At 38.9% G+C, this 20,634-nt stretch overlaps 1 protein-coding gene across 20 annotated transcripts in view; it reads left to right on the top strand.

The window, feature by feature from the left end:
- The window catches only part of RIMBP2 (RIMS binding protein 2), a 593,145-nt gene that overhangs the window by 493,531 nt on the left and 78,980 nt on the right, over positions 1 to 20,634 (top strand). For all 20 annotated transcript variants that reach the window (XM_089653728.1, XM_089653746.1, XM_089653735.1 and 17 more), the window contains 5 exons: positions 2,621 to 3,433; positions 9,682 to 9,833; positions 11,271 to 11,744; positions 15,348 to 15,497; positions 20,348 to 20,503. In XM_089653728.1, coding sequence (XP_089509854.1) covers positions 2,621 to 3,433; positions 9,682 to 9,833; positions 11,271 to 11,744; positions 15,348 to 15,497; positions 20,348 to 20,503 — 1,745 coding nt within the window. The remainder of the gene's footprint in view (positions 1 to 2,620; positions 3,434 to 9,681; positions 9,834 to 11,270; positions 11,745 to 15,347; positions 15,498 to 20,347; positions 20,504 to 20,634) is intronic.

Below are 20,634 nucleotides of genomic sequence, written 5' to 3'. Positions count from 1 at the left end.
GAGACTGCAGACAGTGCAGGGAATGACCAGAGACTGCAGACAGTGCAGGGAATGACCAGAGACTGCAGACAGTGCAGGGAATGACCAGAGACTGCAGACAGTGCAGGGGATGACCAGAGGCTGCAGACAGTGCAGGGGATGACCAGAGGCTGCAGACAGTGCAGGGGATGACCAGAGGCTGCAGACAGTGCAGGGGATGACCAGAGGCTGCAGACAGTGCAGGGAATGACCAGAGGCTGCAGACAGTGCAGGGGATGACCAGAGGCTGCAGACAGTGCAGGGGATGACCAGAGGCTGCAGACAGTGCAGGGAATGACCAGAGACTGCAGACAGTGCAGGGAATGACCAGAGACTGCAGACAGTGCAGGGAATGACCAGAGACTACTGACCTTTGGGGAGGGAGGGGGAGAGGGTACCTGAATTTGACAGGTACCCGCTCCCACTTCCGCGGAGTTGTCCTTCCTTCCTTCTTCCCGGGCCGGCTTCTGTGACAGCCGGCTGCCCACTGCGCATGCGTGAGAAGCGCTGCGCTTTGTGAATGGCCCGGTGCCTTCTGGGACCTGTCATGTGTCCCAGAAGACACCGGATCATTCACAAAGCGCAGCACATGCGCAGTGGGCATCCGGCTGTCACAGAAGCCAGCGCGGGAAGACTGTGCAGCGCTGGAGCGAGGAACAGGTAAGGCCCTGCAGGAGAGAACAGCTGAGCGGCCGGCCCGGTATTCTGACATGGTGGCAGCAGAAATACTGGACCGGCTGCTTTATATTCACTCCATAAGACGCACTGACATTTTCCCCCCTTTTTTGGGGGTAAAAAAGTGCGTCTTATGGAGCGAAAAATACGGTATATGAATATTACGAGATCATTATAATTTATAAATTGTTTCACCAGCTATAGGACATTTTAGGTACATTTTAGGTACTAATATATACTATATTGCCAAAAGTATTGGGACACCTGCCTTTACACGCACATGGCATCCCAGTCTTAGTCCGTAGGGTTTAATACTGAGTTGGCTCACCCTTTGCAGCTATAACAGCTTCAACTCTTCTGGGAAGGTTGTCCACAAGGTTTAGGAGTGTGTCTATGGGAATGTTTGACCATTCTTCCAGAAGCGCATTTGTGCGCTCAGGCACTGCGGTTAGACGAGAAGGCCTGGCTTGCAGTCTCTGCTCTAATTCATCTCAAAGGTGTTCTATCGGGTTGAGGTCAGGACAGTCTGTACAGGACAGTTAAGTTCCTCCGCCCCAGACTTGCTCATCCATGTCTTTATGGACCTTGCTTTGTGCACTGGTGCGCAGTCATGTTGTAACAGGAAGGGGCCATCCCCACAAGTTAGGAGCATGAAATTGTCCAAAATGTCTTGGCATGCTGACGCCTTAAGAGTTCCCTTCACTGGAACTAAAGGGCCAAGCCCAACCCCTGAAAGACAACCTCAAACCATAATTCCCCCTCCAACAAACTTTACACTTGGTACAATGAGCACAATGCAGTTAGGCAAGTACCATTTTCCTGGCAACCGCAAAAACCCAGACACATCCATCAGATTGCCAGACAGAGAAGCATGATTCGTCACTCCAGAGAACACATCTCCACTGCTCCAGTGGCAGCATGCTTTACACCACTGCATTTGACGCTTTGCATTGCATTTGGTGATGTAAAGATTGGATGCAGATGCTTGGCCATGGAAACCCATTCCATGAAGCTCTCTATGCACTGTTGTTGTGCTAATCTGAAGAACACAAAGTTTGGAGGTCTTTAGCTATTGACTCTGCAGACAATTGGCGACTTCTGCACACTGTGCGCTTCAGCATGCACTGTCCCCGCTCTGTCATTTTACATGACCTACCACTTCATGGCTGAACTGCTGTTGTTCCCAGTTGCTTCCACTTTGTTCTAATACCACTAACAGTTGACCGTGGGATATTTAGTAGCAAGAAAATTTTATCGATGGACAGGTGGTAACCTACCACGGCACCATACTTGAATTCACTGAGCTCCTGAGAGCGACCTATTCTTTCACAAATGTTTGTAGAAGTAGTCTGCATGCCTAGGTGCTTGGTTTTTTACACCTGTGGCCATGGAGGTGATTGGAAAACTTGAATCCAATGATTTGGAGGGGTGTCCCAATACTTTTGGCAATATAGTGTATGTCACAACTCAGCTAAAATTGAGACCGAATTTATTATTGCATAAATTCATATTAAAATAATTTTCTGATGCTAACAAGCATATATACAAATGCAAAGATGGGTATAGAACTCCTTCTACTACTACTTGGTCTCTCCCTCTCAGTTATATAGCTTATGCTGTCTAAAATATCACCAAACGTTCCAATGCTGAAAATAATGCCTGAGAAAAATGTGGAGAGTGTCTTGTCTCTCTGTAATCACCCTCTTACACTAAATGGGATATGTTATTTTCTGTCTTGTAACTGAATTTATTTGATATTTTGGATAACATAAGCTATATAACTGGATGGGAGACACCAGGAGAAAGTAGTCGTATACTCATCTTTGCATTTGTATAAATTGTATGTTTGTTAAAACTCAACAAATGTTTTCCAGTGAACTGTAATTAGGGGAGTTCTTATATGTCTCTGTATATTTTCTTTACCCAGGAGAGCTGCTGGATGGCCAGAGAGGGCTTGTACCTTCAAATTTTGTTGATTTTGTGCAAAATGATGAATTTCATATGTCGAGCACTTTGGCCAGTGAACAGGAAGAAAATTTTCTCAATCACTCAGCCCCTCTTCTTCAAGGGGAACACAAACTGGAGATCACACCCCACATTCACATAGAGTCCAGTGTGCTGAACAATGGCACAGGGACCATGGATGTGAACATTGATGAGATTGGAGAAGACATTGTGCCTTATCCTCGTAAAATAACCCTTATCAAACAACTCGCCAAAAGTGTTATTGTGGGTTGGGAGCCACCACTAGTGCCACTGGGCTGGGGTACCATCCACAGTTATAATATCTTGGTGGGAAAAGAAGTCCGTGCAACTATGAACTTTGGGAGTAGAACCAAAAGTCTTATTGAGAAACTGGATCTCGCCACAATTACCTATCGCATATCGATCCAGACAGTCACAGATCGAGGCAACTCAGATGAACTGCAGTGTACTTTGTTAGTTGGGAAAGATGTCATTGTAGCACCTTCTCATCTCAAGGTTGACAACATCACTCCAATGTCTGCTGAACTCAGCTGGCTCCCAAGCAACAGCAATTACAGCCATGTCATTTTCCTAAATGATGAGGAATATGACATTGTTAAGGCTGCCAGTTATAAGTATAGTTTTATGAACCTAAAGTCAAATTCAACATACAAAGTAAAACTTCTGGCAAAGCCTCACCAAATGCCATGGCAGCTCCCTTTGGAACAGAGGGAACGGAAGGAAGCATATGCAGAATTTATTACTCAACCATTAGGTTAGTGGTCTTACCTAATTCTATACATGTATAAAGTTAGATAAATAGAAAACTGCTGTGATCAGTTGGTTTCAATTATTTTTGTATTACTTGGATGACATCATAGTATAAGACATTTTTTATATAGAGACAAAGGTGGCACTTCGGGGAAGGGGATTATTTTGCTACACGCAGGTGACCGCTATCCTATAATTCCATACAAGAACAGTGACAGCGGCCGCCAACCTAAACTTATTCACAACACATTAGTTATTTGGAAAATTTCAGTTTCTGAGAAGTTGACAGTATTTATACCTGAGGATTTCTGTAGAAGATCCTCAAAATATCTAAAGTATAATGTACCAGCTTAATTAAATGTTATATACATATTTGTGTTCTTTCAAATTGTATATACTGTTATACAGGGCCATGTTGGGCATGCGATCAGTTGAGAAAACTGCCTCAGGCGGCAGTCATAGAGGCACGGTGGGGATGGCAATGAGGAAATTTCTGTGATACTTAGTGCCATCTAATGGGCTATGCTGTATTTTAAATCAAATAAAACCATTCAACCAGCCCAGGAATTAGTCTAGTAACAATAATTTTTGCCCCATTTGCACAGAACAAATATACATGCACTTCCACTGGGCGAATTGCTATTAAAATTTTTTTATGACTGCTCTTCCATGTATTTTCATGCATTTGTCATGCCTTTACCAAGAATTCATGTTGGCTTGCTGGGAGGAAAAAAAGTGAAGTACAAAGTGATCTCAAATTGAATTTAAAGTATATTTAACCCAAGGAAATAAAAATAATATATTGCAGCTTACCAGTCCTTAAAGTTGGTGGCTTTGTTAGTTTTCTTTTTTTTATTATTATTATACAGTATTTATGAAGTGCAAATAGTTCGCTCAGCGCTGTACATTACAAAGGGGGACAGAACATGTGACAGAACAATACCAATACAATGCAAAACCTGATGGGATTGAGGGCCCTGCTCTTTCGAGCTTACAATCTGAATACCCTTTATTTAAGTAAAACAATATCTGTTGATCCTGCTAGAAATCTAGTGTACTTGTACCTTCCTGTGCACTGATCTGAAATATCATAACCATGTTAAGAGCTTTTACCAGTTCTCTTCTGTACACTACAGAACCTCTGTATTCACCACCCCTACAGAGGTGTCACCAGAGCAGTCTAGGGTGACAATGTTGCTCCTCTATAGATACAGCCCAGTGAGTGAGCATTGTCATCCTAGGATAGGAAATGTTACTGACCTGATAAGGGGAAAATCCTGAAAAATTTAAATTAGTGAAGGCACCACATATAAAGGATACTGTAAATAATTTTTTGTTCTTGGGTTTTAATACACTTTAACTTGAGGTGATTGTAGCCGTATTAGTGCACTTGCGACAGAAACAATTGAGTACTGACATGATACTTGAGTAGTACTGCCTGGACCTTGAAGAAGGGGACATACCCCAAAAACTTGTCCTCAAAATTGTATTGCAAATAAAAAAAAGTATCACGTCAGTACTCAATTGTTTCAATACACTTTAACAAATATCTGATTGTTGTGCACACTATGCTTAATAAAGTACGGTAATATGTGTTATATACTGTATATGTATATATACACTATATTAAATTAATATCAGTACGATATCACTGTAGTATACTTGCTGGGTGGGTGACAATGCTGAAGTATTATCTTAACAAAGTTTTCCTACATACCTAAATGTATGCTACTATGATGTAGCATGCTATAAGCTATGGTTGCAATTTAGCCTGAACCTTTCATCACATGGGTCATGTTTTTTAAAACATCAGTAATATTCTGATCATCCACACATTTATAATCAGCCAATTCTGTAATTAGTCTTGTACAGCTACTTACACTCTGTAAACTTTATCCAACGTAATGTTTACATTGACTTTCCAAGGCAGATGATTAATCATGCATTCATAAATTTGTTTAATTTTTTTTTCAATATTTCCCTTATACCTCTATGAAAATAGCTTCTGATATAGATTACACTCATAATCTTCTTTCTAATTACATACTTTGTCTGCGTTTCCTTCGTGTATTGCTCTGTACCTTGTTTTTATATTTCACTTTGTGGAATCTTTTCTATTACATACCGCCTGTACTGCAAGAGAAAACATCTGTTGCAAGGACAGACAATCAAAAAAGTGAATCATTCTGAATAAAGTGTTAAAGGTACAAAATTATTTATCCAGAAGGCTGCTGTGAGAGAAGAAAGGAAAAAGTTGGACATAAATGTTACTTTCAATCTGCTACTGCAGTCTCCTTGGATATGGACGTCACATATCCCAGGAGGTTGCAGGAGGAGAATCCTTCCCATTCACATAAACAGACTTGGGGCAGATCTTACTCATGCACAGACCTTGCTCATGGCATCATGACTATTTACATGCTGTTCGTTGAATGGAGGAAAAGTAATGCCTCCTGGGATACTTGGCATCATATCCCAGGAGGCATTACTATTCTTTATTCACAGAACAGTATGTAAACAGTCATGGTGCCAGATCCCTTGTTGCATATGTGCAAGATCTTGTGCTGTGTCAATGGGGAGCCAACCGAAGAAGCAGAAAGAAACAGACTTCCTGTGACATAAAGAATAAATATATCAGCAAGAAACAGGACCTGGACATCGGGGTGATATAGGAGGACAGCGCTTGATCCTTTGGGCCTGTAAGTATCGGATTTGAAAACAATCACCAAATGTAATGGGGGGGGGGGGTATTTTGCTTGGGAGGGTAAAGTTCCTCTATAAATTAATGTAGGATTCACGTTATTTAATGTAAATAATCCTATGAATGCATGCTAATATTTTTATTTATTCATATACTGTAAATGTTTGTGTATTTAGAGGCAGCAACATTTGCTCATAACATGTGCAAGCTGTGTGTTCTATTTTGCACTGCTACACATTGGTTGCACTTTACTGTTCTTTTTACAATGCAATGAGTCATATGACTGAGTTATAACAAGACTTTTTGCCGTGTGGTTGATATCTAAAGCACAATATCTAAAGGGATATCTCCGAGCAAAGTGAAAGAGTTTGTTGCTAGCCACAAAATCTGTGCACCCTATCCCACCCCCCACTTATTCACCTTCCCAGTGTTCTTCCACCACTCTGTTGTTTCAAAAAACTCTGTGAACTGGTGAACTTGCATGTGGTTTATGACATTCAATAAATAAAAAGGAGCCATGGGACTCCCTAAAAATTCATAAAGGCATTCCACCCCCCATACCATCCTGAATTGTACCAGGCCACACGCTTTGAAAATTGGGACGTTCGCATGCAAGGTGGGTCAGTCAAGCCATCCTCCTATGCAGGCCACCTTGACCCCATGTTGATAGGGACAGGGGCCTCACCCCAAATTCTGTTCACCAAATTGGATATGGGGGCTGTAGGGGGTCTTATTGAAATCTGGAAGCCATTTTCAGAATAAGCGAGTCTCCAGATAGCTACCCTTCCAGGTGAGTGAGTAAAGTTTACAGAGTTTCCATTGCTGCTCATTCACAACAAAAATGTAAAACGTAATTATAAACACCCAAACTGTGATAAATGCTCTTTATTAAAAAATAAATAAATGTGTCATAATGTAAATTAGACATCAATCACATCATCCAGCAATGTAGATCCACATAAATTGCAATGAGGGACTTCCGTTGATGGTGACTCACTGCACTCAAAAATGTGCATCCACCACTACTTTCATAACAAACTACAGATTCCCACCATGTGAACAGGCCAGCAGGGATCCTGGGTGATGTTATTAACCAAATATTGTTATGAACATATTTGATCAGTGACATCACCCACGGTCCTTGCCAGTGATGGCAGCTGGAGGTTCAGGCAGGCAAACTGGCTCAGCCAACACGTTGGGTTCGGGTGGAGCTTATGACCAACCAAAATCTTTTCCTTAGTTTTTAAGAGAGAATAAAGTTACAATTTCTAATATTGCCTTTTGTGGAGCCAACCTGGGGTATATTTTTGAGAAATTACATTATTTAGTTAATAGGGAACTGTAACGTGTATTGTAAATAAAATTGTATTATTAAATATAATGATATTTATCATAACTATACTATTGTATAATAAAATGTGTTCAATTTTCCATCTTCCAATTTAAAGAGAAGGAATGAACAGAACCAGCAGCCATTTCATGACTATAGGTACCAGAAGAGCAATGGTTAATGCAGAAAACATTGTTTCAACCTATATTTAAAAGCTTACACTTGAATAATGGACTGATTTACAGGCACATACATTTGCCTGGTTGCCAAAATGCAAACTGAAATTGTGTTTACATCTATTTGTTCCAGATAGCTGTGATCCTTTTTTAACCACACGCATACAGCTCCATGCCTTCAAATTGATAATAATTACATAGTCTTCCTATAACTATTTCGTTGATTTATTTTTTCCATAATCTTTCTTCTGCTGTCCCCTTAAAAGTGGAATAATCATCAGTACTAATATTTTGCAGTAAAAGTGCTTGATTATATATCTGCCCTGTGCATGGGGTTGTTTGCTCATCTGGGTTAATGTCTAGACTCATCCCAAACTCTGAATCATATGGCAAAGATACCTCATAACAGTTCCAAGTCTCAGTCTGATTAATTGGCACAGCTAGTCACTGTAATTGATTCTTGCAATTTTTTATTTATTTTATGTTACATTAAGTCATTAAATCATTTGCTGGGAACATCTTAGCTTTGATTAACTAAAATCAAAATTAACTATATCATGTATTTGCTGCCACCAGTATGCAGGAAAGTTTTATATATAAGATTGGTGACAATTTTTTACTGCTAGATTTGATATTCGGGAACATATGCATGCTGTCTTTATTGTAGCATAGGCTAGGTTATTATACATCCATATGAACTGGTATAAACCATTTATCAGAGGCAACACATTAGGTTATTGCTTGGGGAATCTGTTAGCAAGTTCTCCATAGTTAAGCTGAATTTTATGAAATATAATTTCCATACAGATGGAAGCAGTACCTGAATCTGCTTTTACATTAGTTCCCTGTAAGCTCCTGCATGGTGGCATGCAGGGGGAACATTGTACACCAATCTCACTTTATAACATTGAGTACTGTCAATCTTAACACTTGGTCTTCCTGAAAGGAAGAGACAGACTGTTGATAATTTTAAAGATGAATTGCTGTTCCTTCTTTGTTCTATCAATGTCTGGGGATGGGTCCCAGACCCATAGGACAGACCACAGTGTAGTCTGCAAAGAAATGTAATAATGGTCGTATCACAAAACGGCATGATCAGATATACAATTGGTGGTAAAGCTGGGTATACACCAGTAAAATTTCATTTGTTTTAAAAATGTTCACAAATTTTTCTACTCATTAGTGGGGTCAAATCAACATTTGTTTTTGATTGCAGTGACGAAAAAATTTGAAGGAGCAGAATGGAATTTTTTTCTCAAATTAATGGGTTTTTCATATTTTATGTGGCTTTCCTTAGATAAAGTCTACTCACTTGAATGTTAAAAGCAAAAAAAATTTTTAACTGCTTTCGAAAAACATTCATCAAGGTGTTGTATGTACTGAGAATTTTCTACACATATTCGTATGAAAACTAGTGTATAGCCGGCTTAAGATGTTTATATATGTGTAATTTAGCTATGTATTTAGCTGTTTGTCTGGAGTTTAGTTTTAATTGGTAAGCATAGGTATAAAGAAGCAGGTATTTCTAAGAGACCTTTGTCTCATTTTGCGCAAACCGTTGTCTCAAACAAGAGCTGATGTACACTATCATGGCCAAAGGTATTTGAACACCTCTCCAAATTGAGTTCAGATACACAAGAGCAGGTTCATAAAGAAATGGTTTGATGAGTTAAGAGGATCTGAGGTGCACTACACAACCCTCAACCCTACTCAATACCTTTTGGGATGTACTGGAATGCTGATTTTAAGCCAGGTCTTTGTCCAACATAAGTACCTGACTTCAAACATGTTCTTTTGGCTGACTGAACACCTATTCCCACAGACCCACACATGATTCTTGTGGAAACCCTTCCCAGGAGAGTGCCCATGTTTCAGAATGCTTTGGAATTAATTTTCAGCAAGCTTATATACTGTAGGTGTGATGGTTTGGATTCCACAAACATTCGGCCATTTAGTGGACCTAGCCTTAAATATGTGTAGGTCAACATTCTTGATGTGCTGTGCACCTTTATTATTGCAATATAAGATGTTCCATTTAATGGCAGGTCCCCCTGTTGCACCTGAAGATGTTTCTGTGCATCCTGGGCCTACGCCAGTTACGCTGCTAGTTACATGGAGACCACCAGTGCTGTCACCTACAGGGACCTCCAATGGAGCCAATGTCACTGGGTTTTCTGTGTATGCAAGGGGACAAAAGGTAGGCTACTATGTAAAAAATGTAAATCTTTGCTATTACAATTTTGCTTTTAAGTATTATAAAAAGTCACATGTATAGGTAGAGAAATGTGGGCAAGACAGAACTGGTAAATGTCACCGAGCATTAGATTTTTGTAGGATTTGCCTTAAATGACCAGTGTTAGGGTCTCTATCCAACCTTTGTCTTTGTTCAGTGTATATTAGATGCTAATAAGTAATAGATGCTAATAATAGGTACTGTAAGTCCTTTAATTAAGGACGTATTTTAAATTTCCAAATTGAACCTGATCCTTACAAGGAACACAATGATTTTGACACCTGAACTTTAGCTATATGTGAAGCAGTAATACAGCCAGATTCAGATTCTAGAAATCCATTACATGTGCTGCCCACCAGTTACCACATACCTTCTCACCAGTATTTAAGGTATTCCTATAAATAGTTTTGTTGTTTTTTTTTTTGTATCATTTATACAGCAGTAATTCAGAGATGCATGAATCAAGTTTTATACTCTTTATGCCAGTGATGCAATGATCCTATACATAGGAGACATATTATATGATGTATGTAGATCTGAATTCTTGGGCCATCTTTGGACCAGTTTGATTATGTCAGAGTTTGTTTACAAAACATTTTAAAGCAAATCTTTCATACATGAAGCAAGAAGAAAGTAATGTAGACCAGATAAGATCAGCACAGAACAAATAGTATGGTTTAAATCCCTGCTGCCTTAGCAATAATTAGTAAAAAACAATTGGTAGTTTTAACACATTTATTTAGAAAGCCATGTAGAAACTCTTTTACTTTTGGATCAATTGCCACTGCAATGTGTGTGAAAGGCTGCATCCAATCCAGACTGATTTTTTTAAAATTAGGATAAAACTCTTTATTGAGAAAAAAGGCCAATCCTCTTCAGGACACTCTTTTAGACTGCAATGGTTGTAGCAAACTTCATGGCAGATTTCTTGCTTATTCTGCACGGTCGATCAGCTTTTCTGAGCTAGCATTCATCCAGTAATTTCTAGGGGTTCCTTAAGCAATTGAACAACTTCTGCCTTCTAGATAAGTTAGCTCTGATTACTTCAGCTATCTGTAAGCTATCTTTCCTCCCACTGACACCAAAGTACGGAGCATTCTTCCATTGACCACCTGTGTAATGGGGCTCTTGTCCACTGTCTTTCAATGTAAGAGAGTCCTTCCCCCACTTTCTACCAATTTAACTGAACACTTCACTGACTGCACTTTTCTTGGTGGCAGATAGCCTTAAAAAGTCAAGGGCAGCAGTAATTTATGGCTCATTCAAATAGTGAGGCATATAACATTTCTGTTATTGTATGATCATTTCCACAAATAATGAGAAGACAGCATATACAATAGTAGGTAGTCAAAAACAGTTTACTGTTTCTCAGTATCCTTCTTTTTTTATGTGTAAATGCAGGTGGCAGAAGTGGTATTCCCTGCTGCAGAAAATATTGTGGTGGATCTCCTGAAAATACTTAATCTAGATGCCAAGGAGGTTACAGTGAGAACCTTGTCAACACAAGGGGAATCTGATGACTCCCATATTGCTTATATTCCATCTGAACTACTGGTGCCTCCAACACTTCAACAACACACAAGGACTATGCCCAAATGCAAGCCATTATCAAGTGCTGGTGTACCAGATACCAAAGATGAACACATATGTCCTCACGGGAAAATGGATGAGTCTTGGGAACACCATCATTCAGTATCCTCAGTGCATGGACATACCTTGGAACCTCCAACATCAAATTTTCACATTTCAGGTCATGGTAGGAGGTCACCTTCCCCACAAAGAATTCTACCGCAACCACAAGGTGCACCCATATCAAATACAATGGCCAAAGCAATGGCAAGAGAAGCAGCACAAAGAGTTGCAGAGAGTAACAGGGTAATGTATGCACAATTTAAATGATGTATTTCATAAACAATTTCGTTGTCAACTTGGTGTATTAATGAGAAGCTCAGGCGAAAAAGAATCTAACTTCTTGGGGTTAATATTTGAGATGTTTCTTACTAATGGTGCTTAGTAAAAACAGGCAAATACATTTTGCACTGTTTCAATGGTAATGAGCAAAGCCATAGAAAGGTCTGCAGTGGACCATAACATTATTTAGCCAACCTGAGGTTTTGGCTAGAGACCCTGGAAAGTTTTAAACCTTAATATTCAGCAAATAGCAATTTGCAATCACAAATGCAAAAAGTAAAGGTAAACAAATAATTTCTGGAACCACTCTGTGTAACATATAGTTATGTGCAAATGGCTGAACCTTTAAGGGCCTGTGTACACAGGCATTTGTTTTAATCAAAATTGCCTCCAAATCTTTCCATAAAAGTCAGTGAGAATGCAAAAGCAGCTTAGATGGGGTCAAACTTAGATTATGAGCACCTGAGCAGAAAGAAGATTCTGATGTCAAATGCAAGCTGAATGGGTCTGGCAGCAATACATTCTACACAGAACCTTGAACATGAACCAATAAGTGAAAATCACAACTAATTATTTCCCCCCTATCTTTGTATACATATATAAAAAAGTCTTTAAATTCTCTTTCAGAGAAATACACTTTAAATGACTGTAACCAACCAGGCTTTTAAACAGGTAAAACTGTAGAGATAATGTCCTAAAGGGGATCTGTACGGAGAGAAATACATCTGTCTTCCATTGAACGGCTGTCTCTTTGCAATTGCAACTGTTTTGCTGGTTCAGAACTTTGAGATGCTTACGTGGAACAAAAATGCAGAGCAGGAAAGTCAGAGTGAAGTCAAAACACCTAGTCTGCATTCTTGTTTTGGTAGAATTTGTGTTGTAGAAAATACTGAAGACAATGTTTTGGGGGTGTTTTAATAGCTGGAAGGAGAATGTATACACACATTTTCTGTTCAATACATTTTTTAATTAATTTTCAAGATTGAGTTCAGCAAGGTGAATGATACAAAGTGAAAGAGAAATCAACATTCTTATATAAGCCAATTTAACTTTAAAAATGACATAACAAGGCATTACACAATCCAAACAGAAATAGACCAGGGTATTAAAGTGTTACTAAACCCAGGACCCTGCATTCACTATATCTGGTCTCCCACAGTAAACAAAACATTGAAGTGAAATTATATTAGTAAATATAAACTGCTAAATACCTTTTCTCATCAGCAGTTAGAGCAGTCTTGTGACTTCTATCAGTGTTCAGAAAAGCGCATATTAAAGCTTGTAGGAGTTTTCATTCTGCTTTAGGAGGATTCAGAACCTCTGACCTCTGTCTGGACAGTGTAAGATATGTAAGATAAAACATTCCATTAGTGTGAGGTGCGCTTCATGTCCCGAAAGGCAATAGAAGAAAATGATAAAAAGACGGTATGTATAGGACCAAGACCAGCAGAAATGGGTTCAGAGTACTGCTCCTCCAATGGTGCACAGAACCACCCTGCACTCCGACAAAACTTAATATAAAATAGGGGATACCAATGGGAAAAAATAGAGAGGGAAATGGGTGGGAGTTGGAAGAGGAAATAAGGGAGGGAAGGAGGGACTAGTTGGTAAAGAGAGTAGGAAAAGAGAGAGAAAGAGCAGAAGTTCTCAGCACTCGAGAGACTCACTCCTCCTCGCTTTTATAGAAGCAGAGACTCTGGATCAAAAGTAGGTGGAATATAGGACTCGATCCATGGCTCTTATATCTATAAAACTTAGCCAGCTTGTCATATTGGTGGGCAGTATTGTTTTTGAAAAATCATCATTTGTGAAACATGGTGCTTGACTTCAGTAAAGGATGGTCGGTGTACTCCAAGCATGCACTATGACTCGTTTGCTGCCATGTGGATGTGCATCATGTCCATCCATGAGTGTTTACTGCATTCCTCAGGCTGCTGAAGTAGGAGGGACTCATAAAGGTCTTCCTAAAAGGATTTACCCATAACTGTATAAAGCATTAAGCAAACTCTAATACAGAATCTACACACTTTATCCTTGGGGGTTGCTTTGGGAGTTTCAAAAGGAAGAATACCCGAATCTTGAGCCTTAGCCATTTATGAAACAGAGGGAGGGGTAAGTCCCGGGGGAAAGACAGGGTTTCTTAAGATGGAAAGCAAGGGAGTATGGGTAGAGATCAGTATGTGTTTACTTTTCAAGTCACATACATAAACTGTTAAGTAAGAGTTTGTGTTATTTGGGATCCCTACATATCCTGCATAGTATTATGTCTCCCATGGTAAGATATTTATACCAGGAAGCTTATTTTCCACATCAAAGGCAATCAATGAAGACTGGGAACACTTGATTTGGGAGGCAGGCACAACCAAACAGCCTTTTTCTTGTAGGGAAAAATTCTGATGGACTAAATTAAGTACAGGATGTGTGTCATAGTAAGTAATGGCCATGGTGAAAGGAGGGTATTGTGGATAAATATGCATAAAATTGGGGACTCTATGAAATGAATTGTAAATGAAGAAGTTCTTTAGAAGCCAAACAAAGTGACTGCTGCTTTGTGAAAATTATATGTACTCACCTAATTAAAACATTATTATTAATATTATACAGGATTTATATAGTGCCAACAGTTTGCTCAGCACTTTACAATATAACGGGAGACAATACAGCAACAATACAGTTCAATACAAGAGGGATAGGAGGGTCCTGCTCCTTGGAGCTTACAATCTAGGAGATGATGGCATCACCACAAATAATCCTCATCATTGTGCTTTCTGTACCAAATGAGTACAACGCATTTCACAGTTTTGCATTCTTCCACCAATTACTTCATTTGCAGCTCTCTGTTTTGGGTCTTATAACATCTTAAAGCTACAAAGTAAGTTAATGCTGGCAGACACCCCTCTGACGGCACTTGTGATCTCACAGTGAGCTTCTGAAGGAAAGAGTTTCTCCATTCAAGGCCACTACCCCAACACACTTTATTTGTTCTGACCCAGAGGACAGAACAAATGCTTCTCCCCCCACTTCCTAGCTCAATGTGATGCTAGGCTTGATGAGGGGACCTACCATGTCACAGCCAACCTCAAATGATGTCAATGAGCATCTACCTCAAATGAATCTGCTTAATCCTCCACAAGCTTTAACTCACACAGATTGGTTCACATATATCTAGCTGTGATGGGTAATTTCTCCCTCTAAAAATGTTACTTACTGATCTAATCACTTCAATGCTTTCTGAGGGACTTAATTTGGAAAAATACACAATTCAGTTGTTCTGACATCACCCAGACTTCATTTGTTGTATACTTGATCTGACCAGAAACAGCTAGACACTTAGCATTTTCAGAAGGAAGTCAGCAATAAGAGCTCCTGTATTGCTCTCAGCACAGGTTTCATGTTATTTTTAGGTTTTGTGTATTAAAATATGGTAAAAATGTAGACCTTCTATTACTTTGAAAGATACAAATTTTAAATTACATTTCCTTCACTGAACACTTATGCAGGAGATAGGGGATGGCTAAGCTGTTGATATTCATGTTTATCTCATTTGAGTGTTTTCCCACAAATCAGAATGAGAAGAGGAACCTGTTCAGTGAACGTAGCAATGTAATGCATTATGCTAACTCAGATGATGAAGAGGATGGTTATGACTCTCCGCACATTAAAAGAAAAGGGGCTTCTGTTGATGAGTTTCTAAAAGGCTCAGAGCTTGGAAAACAGGTGAGTATAAAATGTGAACAACTGATCTTCCCCTTCCCCACCACACATTGTGGTTACTGAAAGCTACTGTAGATTTGTCCTTATTGTTAATACTTTGGTACTTTATGCTTGCTTTGATTTTGATATAAGCACATTCATTTTGCTTAAAGTACTTTGGAAATAATAATGTGCTGTTAAGAATGTGTATGCATACACTAGTGAGCAACTGCAGGCTCAACAGGCATACCTTTCAATCCTGTATAGTGACATTTTGTAAACATGCACATCAGTTCTCAGGGCATATACAAGTGTGTACCAGGTTTTCCCTAGTGTACTGCTCCTCTCTATCTCCCCTCCCCAACTTCTACAGATAATTGAGACACCAAAGAGATGATTTACTGAAGTCAGGCTGTTTACTTTGCAAATGAAATGTTCCCTTAGCTTTTGTGACTGAGATGCTGACTACCATCATGCAATCATATGCTAACAAAAAAAAATATATATTTTTTTTTAAACTTGCAGATGTTCATGGCATTTACTAAGCTAACAAAAAATGCCCTTGCAAAGTAAACAGCCTATTTGCCTTTAGTAAATCAATCCATAGATGTTGAGGCCTGATGTTAAATCATGGCCAATGTTCCTGCTGCAGTGTGGAGAGAATAAGGTGACCCCAACATTTGATAGCTTGCTTGTGAATCATGGTCTGAAACAGGGGTTGGGCCAACCAGAGCCTAAATGGCCCTTCTTTAAAGGATCAGATTAGGCTGCCTCTTTTGTTGAAATAAGTAAGATCTGCTCAAAAAACAGACCTGCAGAGATGTAGGCATAAGGGCCTTTTCTTACAACATGCATCTTTCCTGTCCCAGTAGAGTAAAGCAGAACGTCACCCATAAATCTGACTTTGTCACCCCCCCCCACCTCTTACACAATTGGGAGAGGGGGATCATTTTAAAATAATAAACAATTATATGTTTTATTATTATTTGTTAAGCTCCTGCATTCTCCCCTAGTTCAGAATGACATGTGCAGTGCCATCTCATGCATGCGCAGACATACCACGGGTCTAAAGGATCTGGTGCATGGAATAATGTGAAACCCACATGCTTGAATAGAAACCAGCAGGTCTCTGCCAGTCTGGGGGACCTGTAAAATCCAAGCAGCATGTCTGTGCATGCATCAGAGTTTGGGGAAAAATGACAGCACAGGAGCAAAACAATGTAGAAGAACACTGGGCTGCAAAAAAGATAATGCTGGACTCTATGGACTAGTTAGTGTGTGTTTTATTTACAATATATATACTATATACTAGGTTGTGGGGAAGTTTCTCTTTAAAGTAATTGTAAAGGCATTGCTTTTTAATAAAATAAAAAACATTTTATACTTAATGCTAAATAACAAACGGCAATTAACAGGTACTTTCAAATATGCACCCCACAAGGTTATTGAAACAACACAGAACAAATATAAATGAAACCAATCCTTTTTTATTGCTACATATTTTGTTAAAATTCTCCATATATAAAATCAAAAGTGTTAGATTATACAGTTATGCATATGACAGAATTCAAACACATCCCAACATGGTGTTATTAGTTAATGGTCTGTGTATTCCATGCTTATTTTGCTTCCTCAGGACTCGAGGTGTATTTTCATATCCATGAGGATCATTCCAACCTATCTGTTTGGCCATGTTTGGGATGTTTATCTTTGAGCTAAGAAAAGAGTTTTATGATGTGTATGCTGGGTATTGGTGGTATTTTTTTCACTCTGTTATGGGGGGCAGCCTTGTTGGGATATAGCTTTTTTTCATAGACAGATTGATATTAAAGGATCTATATGGGAGTGCATCTTGAGTCCTGAAGAAGTGAAATACCTGTGAAACATATAGACCATTAATTAATAAAACCATGTTGGAATGTATTTGTATTCTGTCATATACATAACTATGTGATCTAACCCTTTTTATTTTATATATGAAGGATTTTAAGTAAATTTTTAACAATAAAAAAAATATTGGTTTTATTTATATTTATTGTTCTATGTTGATTCAATAACTTTGTGGGGTGAATATTTGAAATTCCCTGTTATTTGCTGTTTATGTGATTTAGCTTTCATCCACTTAGGATGATGCCCTCATTCATTTATTTATATTTGTTTGATGACTCCACAATTATCTTGATTGTCACTATACTTTCCTGCTCTGTACAATGGTATTGAACAGAGTGGTCCCATACCTGCTCTTCTGTCCCCGATTGACGCTCTCTGCTACTTCTGCTGACGAGTGTCCCCTAACAAACCTTGTGCTGAGGGGGCACCTGTGTAGGCATGCTTCCAAGCTAGGCTGTGTGCATCCAGAGAAAAACACACAGCATGGCTTGGCCAAGCCCCCTGTTCCCTCCTCACAGGATGTGACTGACAGTAATGGAAGCCTATGGCTCCTGGCTCCCATTGCTGTAAGCATGAGCTGAGTCAGGTAAGGGAGGGGAACCCAAAACGACTACTGGGACATTTTTTACCTTAATGCAGGGAATGCATTAAGGAAAAAAAAATTATTAGACTTTAGAACTACTATAAGGTCAGGCTTATAGCTATCTGTTTTATCTCCTGTTGATTTTTTTGTCTGTTTTTTAACATGTAATGTAGAGAATTTCCATATATTTTCATTATTCTATTCAAAATCACAGTGCATGAAAATGTACAGAGAAAACAGACATGGCTCATTTTTCAAACCACGCTGCATAGACCTGAACAGCCTCATTAAATAACATTGATTTTGACAAATGCATTTTTTTTGCTTTCCAACATACAAAGGTGTGAATTGGACCTTAATAGTTTATATAGTTTATGACTCTTACTTTTTCAAATGCAGATACCAAACATGGTGTAAGGACTATTAATGATGTTGGCCCAAAAGAGATATGATAGTTAGTCAGGCACTGTTTTCTTAACTTATGCTGCTAATAACGAAAGATTAAATAGCTGTCTTACATTGACTTGTGTTGTAAAATTATTATTTGGGCCTCAAATACACAGTTAATTGGACTGTAATGAGTGAAACATCTGCACTTCTTCATCTGTCTGTTAAAACATTTATCGAGGATAAGCAACTGGGAAAATGATACAGTTTAACTGGTGGAAAATTATTACAGTAATAAATGTGTAATTCAATTAGTAATATTTAACATTTGTGAGGATTTTAGGTTGTAATCAGTCACTATATCATGATACATTTCAAACAGAAGAATTCTGACAATCAGCTATACACATAGGGCAGCGTAATTGCTGTATTGTATATGTTATGTAAACTTGATTCTCCCAGCATTTTTTATATGATTGGACATTTATTAAAGATTAGTAACCTAATTTTCTGGGAACTGATTGACGTGACAGGTGTGAGCAGATGTCATTTAGATTACATTAAATTAATGAAACTAAAGTACATTGGCCTACATTTTAAAGGGCATAGCTCAGTTACTCAAGTGCTACATGCCTTAGTGGGTAATAATATGTTAATTGTATTCCAAGTAACATTTTCTGTACTAATTTACATTTGTTTATTATGTATATTCAAGTGATGGATATTCATGAGGACTCTCCACATGACCATCCATTGTAACTATATTTTATTTTTCTAAACCGTAAGCAGTTAACATATTGGTTGTATAAAGCAGCATAACAGTTACTCCATCTAGCCATTTTTGGCTACATTTGGTGACAATTCTATATCTATTAAAACTGGCAAATGCCCACTAAATGACTTCCCTTGGGGACAATATCACTCAAATAGATTAAAAGAATGGTCTTGAGTGCTATTGTGTTATATCTCTACTACTCCCCTGCTTATCCTTCCCTTGACTTTATCTTGAATACTTAACTGAACAACTGCCAACCATATTTGTAGGTACCTCCTAGCTGCAATGTGCTCAAATCTCCAGGTAGTGCCCTACAGAAATGTGAATCATCCCAGGATGGGGCAAACACATTGCACTTTACTTAACATCACTTAGCAGGTACAGTCCCAATAACATGGCTTGACTTAGTTCCATGCATGTGGTTGGATTATAGCCTCACAAGGTGAGAGACAGAGTCCAATTGTAAGGGAAATGAGAATGGTAAGAACTTTCCTAAACATAGGATAACGTGCCAGGTACAGTACATTCCAGCACTGTTCCTATTGTAGTTTTCATAGGAAAGGTGCTGCGGTACTTCTGTTACTTGTTTATAGTAACCTCTCAAATAGGATCCCCCATCCCACTTTTCCAACTACATGCTTGGGGCCTCCCAAAATGAGCCTACACATGTGTCCTTGCAGTGCTACATCCTATTTCTCCCTCTTCTTCTCAAGTCCCATACAGAAATGCTTTCCTTAACAATTGGGGCACAGTTTCCTGCAAGGGGTAACCAAGTCTATTCCTCTATGCTGTTAGTTGATGATGTTGCTTCTCTGCTCTCTTCCCATGTGAGCCATCCCTTTAAAATGGTGAGCATATATATACAATGACTATGCCAAAATGGCCATCCAAATCTCATGGGTTTTCACTGTCTTTTACATGCACTAGCTTCCTCATAACAGGAGTCAACTTATTCCCTAATGAGTTCCTGCCAACCTGAAAAAGCAACACAGTGCTTTCCTTGGGTCAGCAGATATACCAAAACACTACACCTCCCTACATACTATAATTCACCCTTATTGGTTTGCAGAAGACTTTTCTATAATGTCTTATTTATTTTTTTGCCAATTAGCAGCATCATAGACCTTTTAGCAAAAGATGCAGCTGCTGTTTTAGCTGCTTCGATCTTCTGTTTGTCTTTGCATTTCTTTCACTAGGATTAATGACTAGTATGCACTTTTGTTTTTATCATTTTATTAGCCACACTATTGTCCTGGTGATGATTACCACACTGAAAGCAGCAGAGGCTCAGATTTATCCGACATCTTGGAAGAAGATGAAGAGGAGCTTTACTCAGAAATGCAGCTTGAAGATGGAGGCAGGAGGCGAAGTGTAACCTCTCATAACACCCTTAAGGTAAGAGAATGACATCTAAAGGCAACTTCTGTGCTCTCTGTTTAGGGAACACAGTTTGAATAGCTTGAGTTGTGCAAGGTATTATTGACCTGATCAGTCGTTTTGCTGCTTATTAAGTTCACAGTGCTGCC

The sequence above is a fragment of the Staurois parvus genome, unplaced genomic scaffold, assembly GCF_062004578.1.
Source record: "Staurois parvus isolate SC_StPar_1 unplaced genomic scaffold, SC_StPar_1.0 ptg000719l, whole genome shotgun sequence".
Taxonomy (NCBI): Eukaryota; Metazoa; Chordata; class Amphibia; order Anura; family Ranidae; genus Staurois; species Staurois parvus.
This window is presented reverse-complemented; position numbering and strand designations above follow the sequence as displayed.